The sequence below is a fragment of the Atractosteus spatula genome, chromosome 6, assembly GCF_055471065.1.
Source record: "Atractosteus spatula isolate fAtrSpa1 chromosome 6, fAtrSpa1.hap1, whole genome shotgun sequence".
In the NCBI taxonomy this organism is placed as follows: domain Eukaryota; kingdom Metazoa; phylum Chordata; class Actinopteri; order Semionotiformes; family Lepisosteidae; genus Atractosteus; species Atractosteus spatula.
In genome coordinates, this window is record NC_142711.1 from 14,301,818 (window position 1) to 14,315,212 (window position 13,395).

The 13,395-nt window shown below is 39.4% G+C and overlaps 1 protein-coding gene across 3 annotated transcripts in view; it reads left to right on the top strand.

Annotated features, from left to right (window-relative positions):
* Window positions 1–13,395, top strand: part of LOC148831859 (nucleolar protein 4-like) — a 117,061-nt gene that overhangs the window by 65,487 nt on the left and 38,179 nt on the right. For all 3 annotated transcript variants that reach the window (XM_088919294.1, XM_088919295.1, XM_088919293.1), the window contains exon 7: window positions 9,820–9,999. In XM_088919294.1, the coding sequence (XP_088775420.1) occupies window positions 9,820–9,999 (180 nt within the window). The remainder of the gene's footprint in view (window positions 1–9,819; window positions 10,000–13,395) is intronic.

The following is a 13,395-nucleotide window of genomic DNA, read 5'->3' on the forward strand; positions in this document are numbered from 1 at the left end:
TCTGACAGTTTTACTTCTGCCGTTCTAAAAATTCTATTTACTGGTATATTTAAGTAGAAAATGTCACCTAGATGATCCTTGTTGTAATTTGACAAATATGCTTAAATGCGATTTGTACTACATTTCACATTTTCATTTTTTATACTTATATGCACCAATTCTATGACAGTACAATGAAGTCAATTTTATAGGTGTTTTTCAAAATTAAGCAAAATCAGCCACCCATTTCATCTGGCACTTTATTGAAGTGAGAGGAATGAATGTTTCGTCAGAGTGCTTTTGGCTGTAGCTCCTAAGGTCAGCCCTTCTGTTATTCTAAAGCTGTCTCAACGCTTTCAGCTGAAGACTGATTATGTTCTCCTAAAAAAAACATAGGGCCTTTTGCAGTCTATTCTAATATATTATGAAGATATATTTTCAATTCTCTTTTTTTTCTTTTCTATTGATTCGTGTGATGTTTAATAGAACTTTAATAGAAGCAGTGAGTAAGTGAAATGGACAAGAAATGTCCAGGGGTGATCCTAAGTTAGCTCCCCTGAGGGCCCTACAGTAATTTGGGAAAAAAAAGAACTGAAATACGCAGGAAGTGCAACATAGTTTTTTTAGCCCCTTAATTATTAATTATATGACACTGACTGACTAGGGGATGTACACTGTCTGGTATTTTGAAAAGGCCTGATAAGCCTGGAGAAAATGTCTAAGCTCATGTCCCCTTTTCAGACTCCTTGATACCTCCTGAGTCCAACACCTGTGACAAATAAAACATGCAACTGTGAGATTGCACAGACAGACCTCAGAGGCAGATCCTTTCATCAGCCACAGCGTGGACCTGCTTGAAGGTGCCTCACCTGTTGTGTCGCACAACCCTGAGGACTTCCTCCCCAAAGCTGTGCTGACAGCTCACGCCTGACCATTCTGGAGAAGCCAGATAGTACAAATTAAAAACTTAGTGATTAAAAAATCAGTGGCGCTAAAGGAAATTTACTCCAACTACCTTTTAGAATCTTAGCAACCAGGCTTTTCAACAAGGTTTTGATCACTTACAGTATGAATGGGTACTTGTTTTCAATGTGTCCGGTAACATTGGACCTTTCTTTTTAAAAACATGATTATAAATGATGAAAGTATAACGTGGCACAGGAATGTATTTAACCGGAACTTATCTAACTGCTGTAAGGGCAGCATGGTGGTGCAGCGGTTAGCTTTGCTGCCTTGCTATGGAGACCTGGGTTCGATTCTGGACCTGGGGGGCTGTCTGTGTGGGATTTGTATGTTCTCACTCTGTTCTTGTGGGTTTCCACTGGGGGCTCTTGTGTTTTCCCATAGGCCAAAGACAAACTGATAGGTCACTTGACTTCTGTAAAGATTGGCCCTGGTGTGAGTGTGTGTCTGTGTCTGTATATGGATGTTTAAATGGAAACCATACACTAGATTACAAATTCCATGCAACATGTATACAGTATATATTCCGAACCCCGTATTGTTCCAGTTTCTTCTCCTAGTCTCTCCCTGACTGTTCCCTGCCGACATTACTTTCATGCATAGCATTTTAAACTGCACATAACAAGAAGGGAAAATGTAATCTGACCGTTCCTAGTAAATAATAAAGCCCACCAAATGTATGTAGTTATACAGCATCTTGGACATCCTGTATGTCTAGTCATCTTCTGTCCGAAGGGTAAAATACATCTGATTTATAAAGGAAGTATGCATTATTGCAGGGGTTTCAGCCTTTTCTGCCCATGTGCCTCTGTTCCAAGCGGCTTCCGATCAAGCGTAGCAGAGATTTGAGGTTTCCTCCCCTTGAACAAATTTAGCTTTCCATTTCGCCTTGACTGAATTCCTCTTTCCAGGCAGGGGGAGGGGTCATGCGATGTTCCTGAACACGGGGAATGTGGATGCGGGGAAGGGGGGACAGGTGGGGAAGGGGGATAAACAAAAAGGCCTGCAGCTGCCTCTGGCACAGCCTTTTCCCGTCGCCATGGCAACATGGGCCGAATGGCCTCGTTTCCTTTGTAGCCTTTCTCACGTCCCACAGGCTGAAACCTGCATGAAGACAGGAACGCAGAGACGACCTGCCTTTCTACAGCCACTGATTCACTTACATACAGGAGATGTACATATGTATGTGCAGATTTCCGCTGGGCCCTTGTTTAACATCTCCCCGTTCAACATTGTTTCACCCTGACGACAGCGATAAAGTGGGCTACACCCCGATCAGCGACGCTAAAGGTCCCTTCGACTTATGTAACGCTATTTGCATAGTTCTCACCCAGAATGATGGCGAGTAAGTTGGAATTCTGGGACACACGCCGCCATCTTAACTACGTCATGGTGCTGTGCAGCATCCCATCGGTGCTCCTGGGTCCCATTGTCAGCTCTCCTGGTGCGAGTTTGAGCTCTTCACCCCCATGGTCTTAGCGTTTTTTATCGTGAAATAACTTTGAAATCTCTAAAATGAGTGGAAAGAAAAGTGCAAGTAACAGTGCTGGTGCTGAAAGCAAAGAGTTTTTGTGCTGGTAGTGATGTAAAGATAGATGAGACCAAGAGAAATAGGAAAAAGTGAACATGCAGTTAATATCGGCATATTTTTAAAAACATGAATTTCCTTCCTCATATTTTATGCGTACGATGGAAATGTCAACCATAACGTGTGTGTCATTGTTTCTTAAAAGAAGTTCATTCAACGTTTTTATGCTGCCTCCGCTGTTGAGGGGGTAAGTGATAATAATGATCAACACAATTTCATATTTATGATTTAATACATTTCAATGAAAATTGAAGTTACTTCAGTGAAGGTTTCAACTGTATTGATGCCCTATACTGTATGAACTGTGAAAGAAATACTGCATTACTGTCCACACTGTGCATGTTTAATTTCAGGAATAAAACCCTGGTATTATCCATCATACAGTCCATTAAGGAAAATCATCCTCATTTAGGGTGCCATTACGTCCTTATATTCCCTTATTCCCTTCCCCCACTTAAATATATTATTTCCTATGGGGGGAAATTCCCTGATCGGTGCTGTTTTTTTAGCATCACAACTTTTTTGTCCCTAACCGCAAAACTAAATGGGGACCCCTGTATTTCATTAAAATCAGGAAAATGAACATAGAAAATCTGATGTGACCTCAGGTTGGTTGGAGCTGGACATGGCCTCTGACTCCACAGTGTTTGTTTGTAAGAAATCAGCATTTCACCACACTATGACATATCGTGCCTACTGTAACGCTTGCCAGCATTTTTTTTTATCTTAAGCTTGCCAGGATTCTTAATCAACTTGCATGCGCATATGTCTCTATCACGTTATCCAACAAAATAGCCTTAATTACTTATGCAATTATGAAACAGGCTGAAGAGTAAAGACTTTTACAGACTTCGGATTTCTTTGGAAAATCTGCTCAAGGGGAACTTTGTAAAATCAGAAATACCAGACTTTCTCTAGAATAATGGGGAAATGCACAAATAATGAAGCAAGATAAAAATAATAAAATAATACTACATAGGTTTAAAATTCAGGAATATCAATACCCCTATATGGATAGGTCTGTTGTTTACAGTTAACGTATTTTGTGTTTCATTTGTTTTAACAAATTTTATCGAGTATATTTATGTAACAAAATAAAAAGCTTGTATATTTATGATAAAAAAAGACAGAGGAACAATTTTCATTAAACAATATTCATGACACTATTGTAGATGTACATTAGTGCTTTCCACAGCTTAATCTTGTGTTGAATAAAATGTGCCTTTCAATTGCTACCAATATCATCTTGTGAAGTGGATTTGAAAAAGTGTTATTTGACTGTATCTACTGCATTTTTTTTACTTTAACTTCCAGTCTTAATTAATTGGTTAAATTTGTGAGTGCAATAAAGACTAAATGGGAACCAAAATGGGAAAAATAAGATTAAGGTGCTATATTGTGCATATGCAGCAATCTCTGTGCCCATTCATATGAACTGGTCTGTGTACAGATTAATAAAGCACCATGATAGTAGGATCTCATTTTCAGTCGTTTCTGTAAACTATAAGAAAATATACAGATCAGAAAATATATACTGTATATAGTAACTGTTACATAAAAGTGTACATACAGATAACTTATTATAACTTTGCAGATGATCATATATTTTTTCTGTGAAGAAATATTGTCATGTAACAGTAATACAGCATTAAAAGAAAATGATGCTCCATGAAACTAATCTAAAACTACGGTACAAACATCAATACATTCTTAGAATAAAAGATGGGTGGAGACTTAAGTTTTTTTAAAAAGTGGCTATATACAGTATACTGTATACTTAGTGTAACTATACTTGGAGAGATATTACAGCTTTAATTATTCTGGCCTTGGTGACCTTATCTGTGCAAAAAGCCTTCACTTACACAAGATAAATAATTCTTTGGTTAATTTTATACTTGAAAGGTACATTAACTGCATCTGGCCACCATTAGAAAAGACATTAATATATAAGATTTGAAGTTGTGTGTTTTTTGTTTTTTAGAAAAAAGGTAGCGCCTTTTCTAAAAAAAACAGCAGTAAGTATTGCAGTTACAGTATATTGTGTTTGCTCATTACTATGAGGTACCATATACAGTATGGCCTTTTTTCTGTTCAATGACAAGTTTTACACCGCCTTGCTCTCAAACCCCTGTTCTGTGGAAAGGCAAAAGACTCAATAAACACTCAAAATAATAAAGACAATTCATCAATACAGTAAAATATTTTTTTTTTATGCACACCATTTTCTGGTGTTTCCTGTTTAATGGAAAGGGGAGAATCCAGAACGGATTATTTTGACCATTCTTACAGCTGGTGGAGAATGCGATATACAGTAGCACACCAAGTAGCCTTCTAACCTCATTGCCTTTAGTAAGATGATTTGCATCTTTTTTTTTTCACATTATGTGAACGCAAGAAAGGAAAATGACCTCTGGGAGTAAAATAACAATATGCTCAAATGTACATTTTAAACCACTGGTTCCCATTGTCCTGGACGGGCACTGTGTCTGCTGGTTTTCCTTCCAGCTGAGCTCCATACATCCGGAGATGAATGCCGACTTAATTGATCATCTTGCTTGCTTAGACTTTCATTTAACATGTCTGTGCAGTCCTTCCTGGGTGTCATAAAGACCCCTCTTTCTAGGTACCGTTTCCAGCAATGTCACCAAACAGAACTTTATACACTTTATCCTCAACTCACCATTCATTCAGAGTAAACAGCTCTTGCTTGTGGATCAGTTTAAGATCCACAGGTGGGAGCGATTGTATCAGACACCCACACAATGTGGGAGTTTTTTTAGTTTCTGCAGAGGTCCAGTTGGTTCCATTTCAAACAGCACACTGGGATGAGGGCAGTTCTGAGACACAGAAACCGGTACAGGGTTGATACCTGTTGCAAATCCCATTCAACCTGGTTTGCAAATGTGCAAGGATGCCTTAAATAGAAACCAGAAGTAAATGAGCCTGTGATTAAAAACCCGGCTGGAATAAGAACCAGATGACTCCGTCTTCCTCAAGGACCAGGGTTGAAATAATAATAATAATAGCTTACATTTATATAGCACTTTTCTGGACACTCCACTCTAATAGGTCTAATAGGTATTCCAGGATTTTGATGTATAATCTTGGCTGCAAATGATATTGATAAGGCTCCAGGTTGGAGACAGATTTTTAATCGCAGGAGAGGAGCTCTAGTTCCCCAATAGCACCCTGACCCTACAGTAGATTCACATGGTTGCATTTGCTTCATAGAAATTGTGCATCATAAGATCATGTTTTTATGAGTGAATCCTCTAAATTATGTCGAACAAGGTACAAAATAAAAACGTGACATAGGCTTGTAATGATGTGAAGGCGTTTGCCCGAGCCTTAGCTGAGGACTTTGATCGGGGCTGAGCCTGGGTCATGTCACTAGCAAACAGTACCTGGGATTCTCCCAGCCCTGGCACACAACTGGCCGAGATTGGGTAGCAGTCTTGAGGTTCTGCTGGTGAGGGATGCTCCTGTCCTCCCATCAGCACAAAAGATGAAGGGCTCAATAGTGGATGAAAAAGTCTGCCCTCATCCTCCCCTGTGTGCAGTTGCAGGGTTTGTGGCCGTCAGACAAGACGTGAAAAACACACAACTGACTATCCCAATTCTGGTAGGTATAACAAAATATTATTGGCAATCCTAAATTTATGAAAACACAAGATACAAAATAAGGTTTCTACCTTCAGGCTGGAAGTAATTCGTACTGTAGTGTGCAGAAGTTGGTAACAGGGTGAGTGAAAAGTCATGATGAACTCTCCATGTGATGTAAAACTGTCTCGTATTACTTATGTCTAATACAGGTTTATATTGTCCCAGGTCATGACAAATGCAATTACAGCTTTTGGGTCTATAAGGAAATTGTGTAGCTCATTGAGGAAACATAGCACGCAGGTGTAACAGCCCTAGTACACAACCCCATTTCCTGACAAGGTTGCAAAAAACATTATATTCCGACTGCACTGCCTCTAAACTTAATAGAACAGATTCATTGCAGAATGCCTTCACTCCTTGCTTATATATTTGAAACGGCATTTATTATACTTATTTGAAATACAGTACATTCTGTATGCTTCAGGGTGACTTGGTACCTTTTTAAAATGACCTCCTACTCTGCAATGAGAACACTTCTTCCACCAGATTTAGCCCTTTCAATTCTACGATACAGGAGAGCAATCAAACACGGTAATTTCATGCTAACTTTACAGGAATGTGAACATTATTAATATGATTTCTGTACTATTGCACATACAAGCCCAGTGCAGTGCTCTTGACTTAACGGATTCTCATTTAGAAATAATCGGATAATTGAGGCTAGAAGCTGACCTCTTGAGGTTTGGTTGGATAACACATCCACCTAGTTGCATTATGAGAGCTGTTTCTGACATGAGCAATTACTGGAGCTCTAATTTCATCTGAGAGAACAGTATGTATTTGTTGCTGACCACAACCATGGCCAGGGGCTCCAGCTTCGGCATGAACACATCCACCTCCTGCAGCTTCTTCTGTCTCATCCATACTGCCACAAACTGTTACTCATTCTCTGTGGCCTTTGATGTAATGATGTAGGCAGGATCAGTTCAGCTTCCTTCCATTCTCACATGGACAGGTCGACTTGTAATAACGAGCCATAATTGTTACCAAACAATAAAATAACGTATTGTGAATGAATAGTAATTAACATTTGAAATTGGTCCTTATGTGAGACAATAGTATTTAAAGAACTGAGTAGGTGATTAAGAGATTCTCATTTCATATGTAAATATGATATACTTTGTCTGATGTTTAGAATTGTAATCTCAGCTTGGGTTTTATGTGTTGAGTGTTTTGTAGCTGGGAATAGTCTTTGAAAAATATGCCAAAGTATTTACCAAAAAAAATCACATTTTCTAGATGGCAGAAAATAAAATCAAGATGGTAATGTAGAAAAGACAATCTAAGCTCTCTGGGTGAGTTATTTTTTACGTTTATGTTACCAAAGTCAAAACATGGAATATGTACTGATGCAAAAAAAAAAAGAAATGCTACGCTCAGGCATCATGGATTTATACAAATGCTTTAAACAGATGTATAACAAAATCATCAGGAAACTTGAATAAAAATACAAATCAAAGAATTGTTTCAGTTTTCAGTATAAATCGTGGCACACTGACAAAATGAGCACATTACAGTGTCAGCATTCAGTATAACCTCCCTGAACATGAACACAATCCTGGCAGCACTGACATGTAGACCTGATCAGCCGTGGGCAGATCGCTGTGGGGTTATTTCACGATTTTTCCTGTGGGGCTGCTGCCACCCAGGAAAAGCTGGCAGGTTGCTGGTTGTCTCTCTTGATAGAAGTGATGACTGGGACTCACAGATGGTCTCCCATACTCAGGCAGGAAATAAAACTGGCCACGGTATGACCACAGAAAAGGTCTCTGAAGTTTGTATCTGTGTAATCCTTAGACTATGTGATCGTTTACTGTCCTGCTGGAAAATCAACATTTCTGGATTGACTTGTAGGACAGAAGATACTATTGGCTCAGGATCTTTCTCAATGAGTTGCTGGACGGTAAGGTTGCCCTTACTCTGCACCAAAAAGTAGATTTCCTCTCACATCCTCGCATTTCCACTTCTCCACTGACTGGCTTGCACAATGCAACAGTGAGCAGGATGCCTATCGGAATATCCCCGCACAAGGTGTCTTCTGTCATGGCTGTCAAGGGTTAAATGGTTGAATAAAAGCCTGCACCGTTCTCTCTGCCTTCATCTCAGATGTTCTCTGACCCACAGAAGACATCTCTCAGCTGTCAACATTTTACCTTTGAACGGCCTGTGAGTGTTCACATCATTTCCCTGCAAACAGTGAGCTACAGTCATAATGCCAATGGGCATGTTATTTCTTCCTGGGATTTCTCCCATGCGGTAGCCATAGAAAGTTTCAAACGATTAACACAGGTGGATAAGACAGACGGAATGCTCTTGGTTTGATGTGTTGACCTTCTGCCTTGCAGGGCATGTCCTGTCCCTCACAGAGACAGTGTCTTGTATTTTCTGCTGCCCGTTGAAGCAGAACATCTCATTGTCTGTGCCATTTCCCTCCCAGGCAGGGCACTTCCAGTCATGTCGATGGGAACCAGGTGCTCTTTATTACTCAAGGAAGAGATGATTGTCTCTTTTGCTGTTCTTGCATTCATTTAAATCTTGTCTTTTTGAATGTCTGTTTTTTACAGACATTGAACTAATTGAACTAATTGATCTTAATTGAACTAATTTTGGCAATTGTACTAACCTTACATGCCAAACATTGAGCACTTACTGTTATTATAAAATCACTAGCTTGAACTCAGTCATCCCAAAGAACAGCACTACTGAAAAAACAACAGTTATGTTTTATGTATCTGCTCTCTACTTGAGATGTATATAACATTGTGTTTGAGCTTAATCAGATTTGTATTCTAAAACTTAGACTGGTGCATTTTCATTGTTCATTACTTTATAGTAATGAGGTGATTAGTCAAACTCCCATAGGCGGGAGACATTCACACCATTGACTCCACTGCCAGGCTCATACTGTACATCAGATGTCTGAACCTGTGAGCAGGATCACTACTGCAGCAACACACCATCAGGATGGTAAAACCAGCCTGTCTTACACTGATCACTACTGCAGCAACACACCATCAGGATGGTAAAACCAGCCTGTCCTACACTGATCACTACTGCACCAACACACCATCAGGATGGTAAAACCAGCCTGTCCTACACTGATCACTACTGCAGCAACACACCATCAGGATGGTAAAACCAGCCTGTCTTACACTGATCACTACTGCAGCAACACACCATCAGGATGGTAAAACCAGCCTGTCCTACACTGATCACTACTGTAGCAACACACCATCAGGATGGTAAAACCAGCCTGTCCTACACTGATCACTACTGCAGCAACACACCATCAGGATGGTAAAACCAGCCTGTCCTACACTGATCACTACTGTAGCAACACACCATCAGGATGGTAAAACCAGCCTGTCCTACACTGATCACTACTGCAGCAACACACCATCAGGATGGTAAAACCAGACTGTCTTACACTGATCACTACTGCAGCAACACACCATCAGGATGGTAAAACCAGACTGTCTTACACTGGTCTAAACTCAGCACTTGGTCGATCCTGCTGCACAATGATAGGAAGAGCCTTAGTCGAAAGGACCCGGCGGTGCGGTTTTCTGGTGTAGAAAGAGTACCCGAGATGTGGCTGAAGTGTGCGGCCTGTGCATATGTTTCAGTCGCCAGCACACAGCTACTCCAGCTTGGATTCGGGGAAGAACGAGAGCGTGGGAGGAGGAGCCGAGGACCTGTCCCTCAGCCGCGCCGACGAAGACGATGACGACCATGACGACCACGAGGACTGCGAGAGGGCGATGGAGGCGGAAGGGGTGGAGGCCGAGCGGCTCAAGGCCTTCAACGTAAGTACGGCCAAGGGGACTCCCAACGGGTCTCCGGGTTCCTAGCGGGAACTCGTGTGGCAGCTGTGCTGCGCTGGATTGGTGACTAAGCTGTGTTTTAGTGAACCGCAGTGCAGTTGTGCTTCGTTAATATGGGTTAATACCTGGCACTACTGCAGTGAGGCTGTGTTCCAGCCGTGCAGGGGATGGTGACTGTAATACACCACTACCCTGTTCATGTATAACATGGCGGCTGGGGTCCAAACTCAGGAGACAGCATTACTTTCATGCTGTAACACATTTTGGGGGGGGTTTTGTTACTGAAATATCCACAAGCTAAATTAATTGTAATAGAATCTGTGATTACTTTATTTACACCACCCTTTTAGCTTGATTGAATTCAATTTGTTTATTATGATAGATATTTTAAGCTGAACATACAGAGCACAGAATCTAATCATGTTTTCACACAACTGTGGCGTGTTTTGATATTTTATTTTGTAGCATTATGAGGCAATATTTTTTATGACTGGGGCTTTAGTCATATCATTGCTTTTATCGTTACAGTAAAGCTACAGTAGATCATCTCTGAATTTTCTTTTACTTTCTAGCATTCTTCAACAATTTGAATTTTTAAAAATGTTTTCTCACCTTTTACTGTTGTATTCTCCAATCCTACGCTAAAACCTTCTGACTGAAGGTTGGGGCTCTTTTCCATTTAAAGCAATAACTGATGATTATCCCTAAAATTAAAGGTTTATTCAGTTAATTTTTACACAGTGAGTGAGAGACATCTTTTAAGTTTTAGAAAAGGGAGGGTAGGGAAAAGAAAAATGTGCATTTCCAGAAATTATTTCATGTGCAGGTCTGGTTAAAAAACCAGAGTAATTAATCCATCATTACATATTACACGGCAGAATACATCAAAGAGGTACAGTATCTAATCCACTTGGACACAGAATACCTATGAACAACTAATTTTTTTAGCTCTGCATCTGATCCAACATTAGGAAGTATTTTATGCAAGTGTTAACTGCATCCTCTTATTTTTAAACTGATAAGTGCTGAAGTGCATTAGTAGTTGAAACAGTTTAAAATACAGTAATCAAGTTCTTGTAAACTTAATATTAAAGGCTAGTGTATTTGCTATGGTATTTTGTCAACTGCATAAATGCCAGCCTTGAAGTGGAGTGAGGCTATTTGTAGCATAATTCCCAATAAGCAGGATGACTTCAAGTACTTCAACTTTCAAGTCTTGAAGTGCAGTGCAATGCAATGATCATTTTCAAACTGAAACAATTTAAAATGAGCCAGTTTAAAAAAGTTCTAGTAACAATTCTGCAGGTTTCTTATCTGCAGACTTTATTTTCATATACACATATAGAAGCCTGCCCAGTGGCATGCATCTTCTGAAGGCAGTTCATCTGTCCCATGCTTACTTTAAAACCTGCTTGCCATGTTTCTCTACCATGGTTATAATACTATATTACATCAAATATTATGTCCACCAGTGGAGTGTTTATTATTTTCTTTCAACATCCCAATTTGTAGCTAGAAAAATGTCTTTAATTTTCTTTGTCGTTTAGCCACAATAATGCAATCTACTGTAGATTCAGTAATGTGTCTTATGAAACTCAAGTTTCACCTTTCTTTGCTTTTCCCACTACATTAAGATTCATTCTAATAGAGAGCAATTTCCGGGTTTTGCATTTATCTGTTTTTTTAACTCAATTTCTGGAACATCTGAGTCAGGTTGATTTATAGTTTTCAGACAGTGAAAACCCTGATTTCACTGCACTGTCATAGATTGTGTTATAACAGAATCTCACTGTATTCTTTCAGCAATCTTATTTTGCGGCACTACTCTTTAAGTGAATCTTTAAGTGTAGACTAATACCTACAATTATCTCACATCTTAAATTTGAGATGTTTTTCTTTTTCACTTTAAAAATACAGTTTTTGCTTGATTCACAAAAGGACTGGTAACCCTTAAGCAGAAGTAAAATTAAAAGTAGGGGAACCTAGGTAATATCTGACTTGATTAAAGGAATGACGGTTGTTTTCCAATTGCTTTATGAAGTTTGTCAAATTGCAATATTCGCAAATGATTGTAAAGTGCAAACCTCTTAACAAAAAATCCATAAGCAGCTCCAAATACAAGTTTTGAACTTTTGAACTGACGTCATTGTGCAAAATCAAGTAATAACACTGACACATCAGATAGCTCAAAAGTTTCTTTTTATTCACTAAATAGTAGCCAAATAAACTCAGGATAGTACACCAGTCCGTCCATTTTCTAACCCCTTCATCCAATTCAGATTGACAGATTGACAGATTATTCTGGCAACAGCTACAGGCAGGATACACCCTGGACGGGACGCCAGTCCATCCCAGCACAGACAGACACAAATACACACTCACACCAGGAACAGTTTTCCCAGAAACCAATTAACCTACAGTACCAGTATGTCTTTGGACTTACTGGTAGGTTATTATTACTTACTGAAACCCAGTGCCCCAGCACTGCGAGGCAGTAATGCTAACTACTGCACTACATATATTTTATGAATATAGCCACAGATTTTTTTTTACTTCAACCGTTATCACCACCATGAAATCACCACATCCAACAACATCATCTGCCTGCCCCATGCCATTGCACATTGCTGTTATCTTCTCACAGACTTCTTATGTAGTGAGAAGTTCTATTTTCTTGCATGTACAGTATTGCATGAGCATTTTTATATGAAGAGAAATGAGCATTTGAAACTCCTGCTAATGTGAGACAATAGATAATAGTTTTTAAAAAAAGGTGATGAAGAGTTTTTCACTGTGTGTGTGTAAACATGATTTATATGGTGTCTGATGCATATAATTTTGATCTCATTTTGGGTTTTGTGTTGATAGTTTTGCACTTGGGCACTGTTTTGTGGAAACAATATAGTAAAACCATAACAACTGCAGACAAACATTTTAGAATAAGAAAAAGTAACGTCTTACAATTTTAGGGCAAACCTTCTTTTCCTCTGAGTAGTACAGATGTGTTTTTTAAATCCAGTGGGCATTGTGTCAGATTGTATTGTTTAATGCCCCTGCATGAGACGTGCTCTTGGCGTGTAATGCATCTTAATGGATGTTACATGTTAAAAGCAGTTTAGTCCTGGTCCCCATGGATACAATTACCATTAATTCTGTGGGTACTTAAACTTTGCCTTTACCAAAGCAACAAGTTTTCACACCTTTTCCTAATCTAGACTTGGAAGACAAAAGAACAAGCACTTTTCCAGCTTCAAAGAATTCTATTGATGATATATTGATGGCCTTGACATCTGTTTAGTTTACTTCCAGCAGGCATGTAGAAAATATCTGAGTGCATGCCATCTTATACAATTGTGTTGTGTATAAGAGAGACCAGTG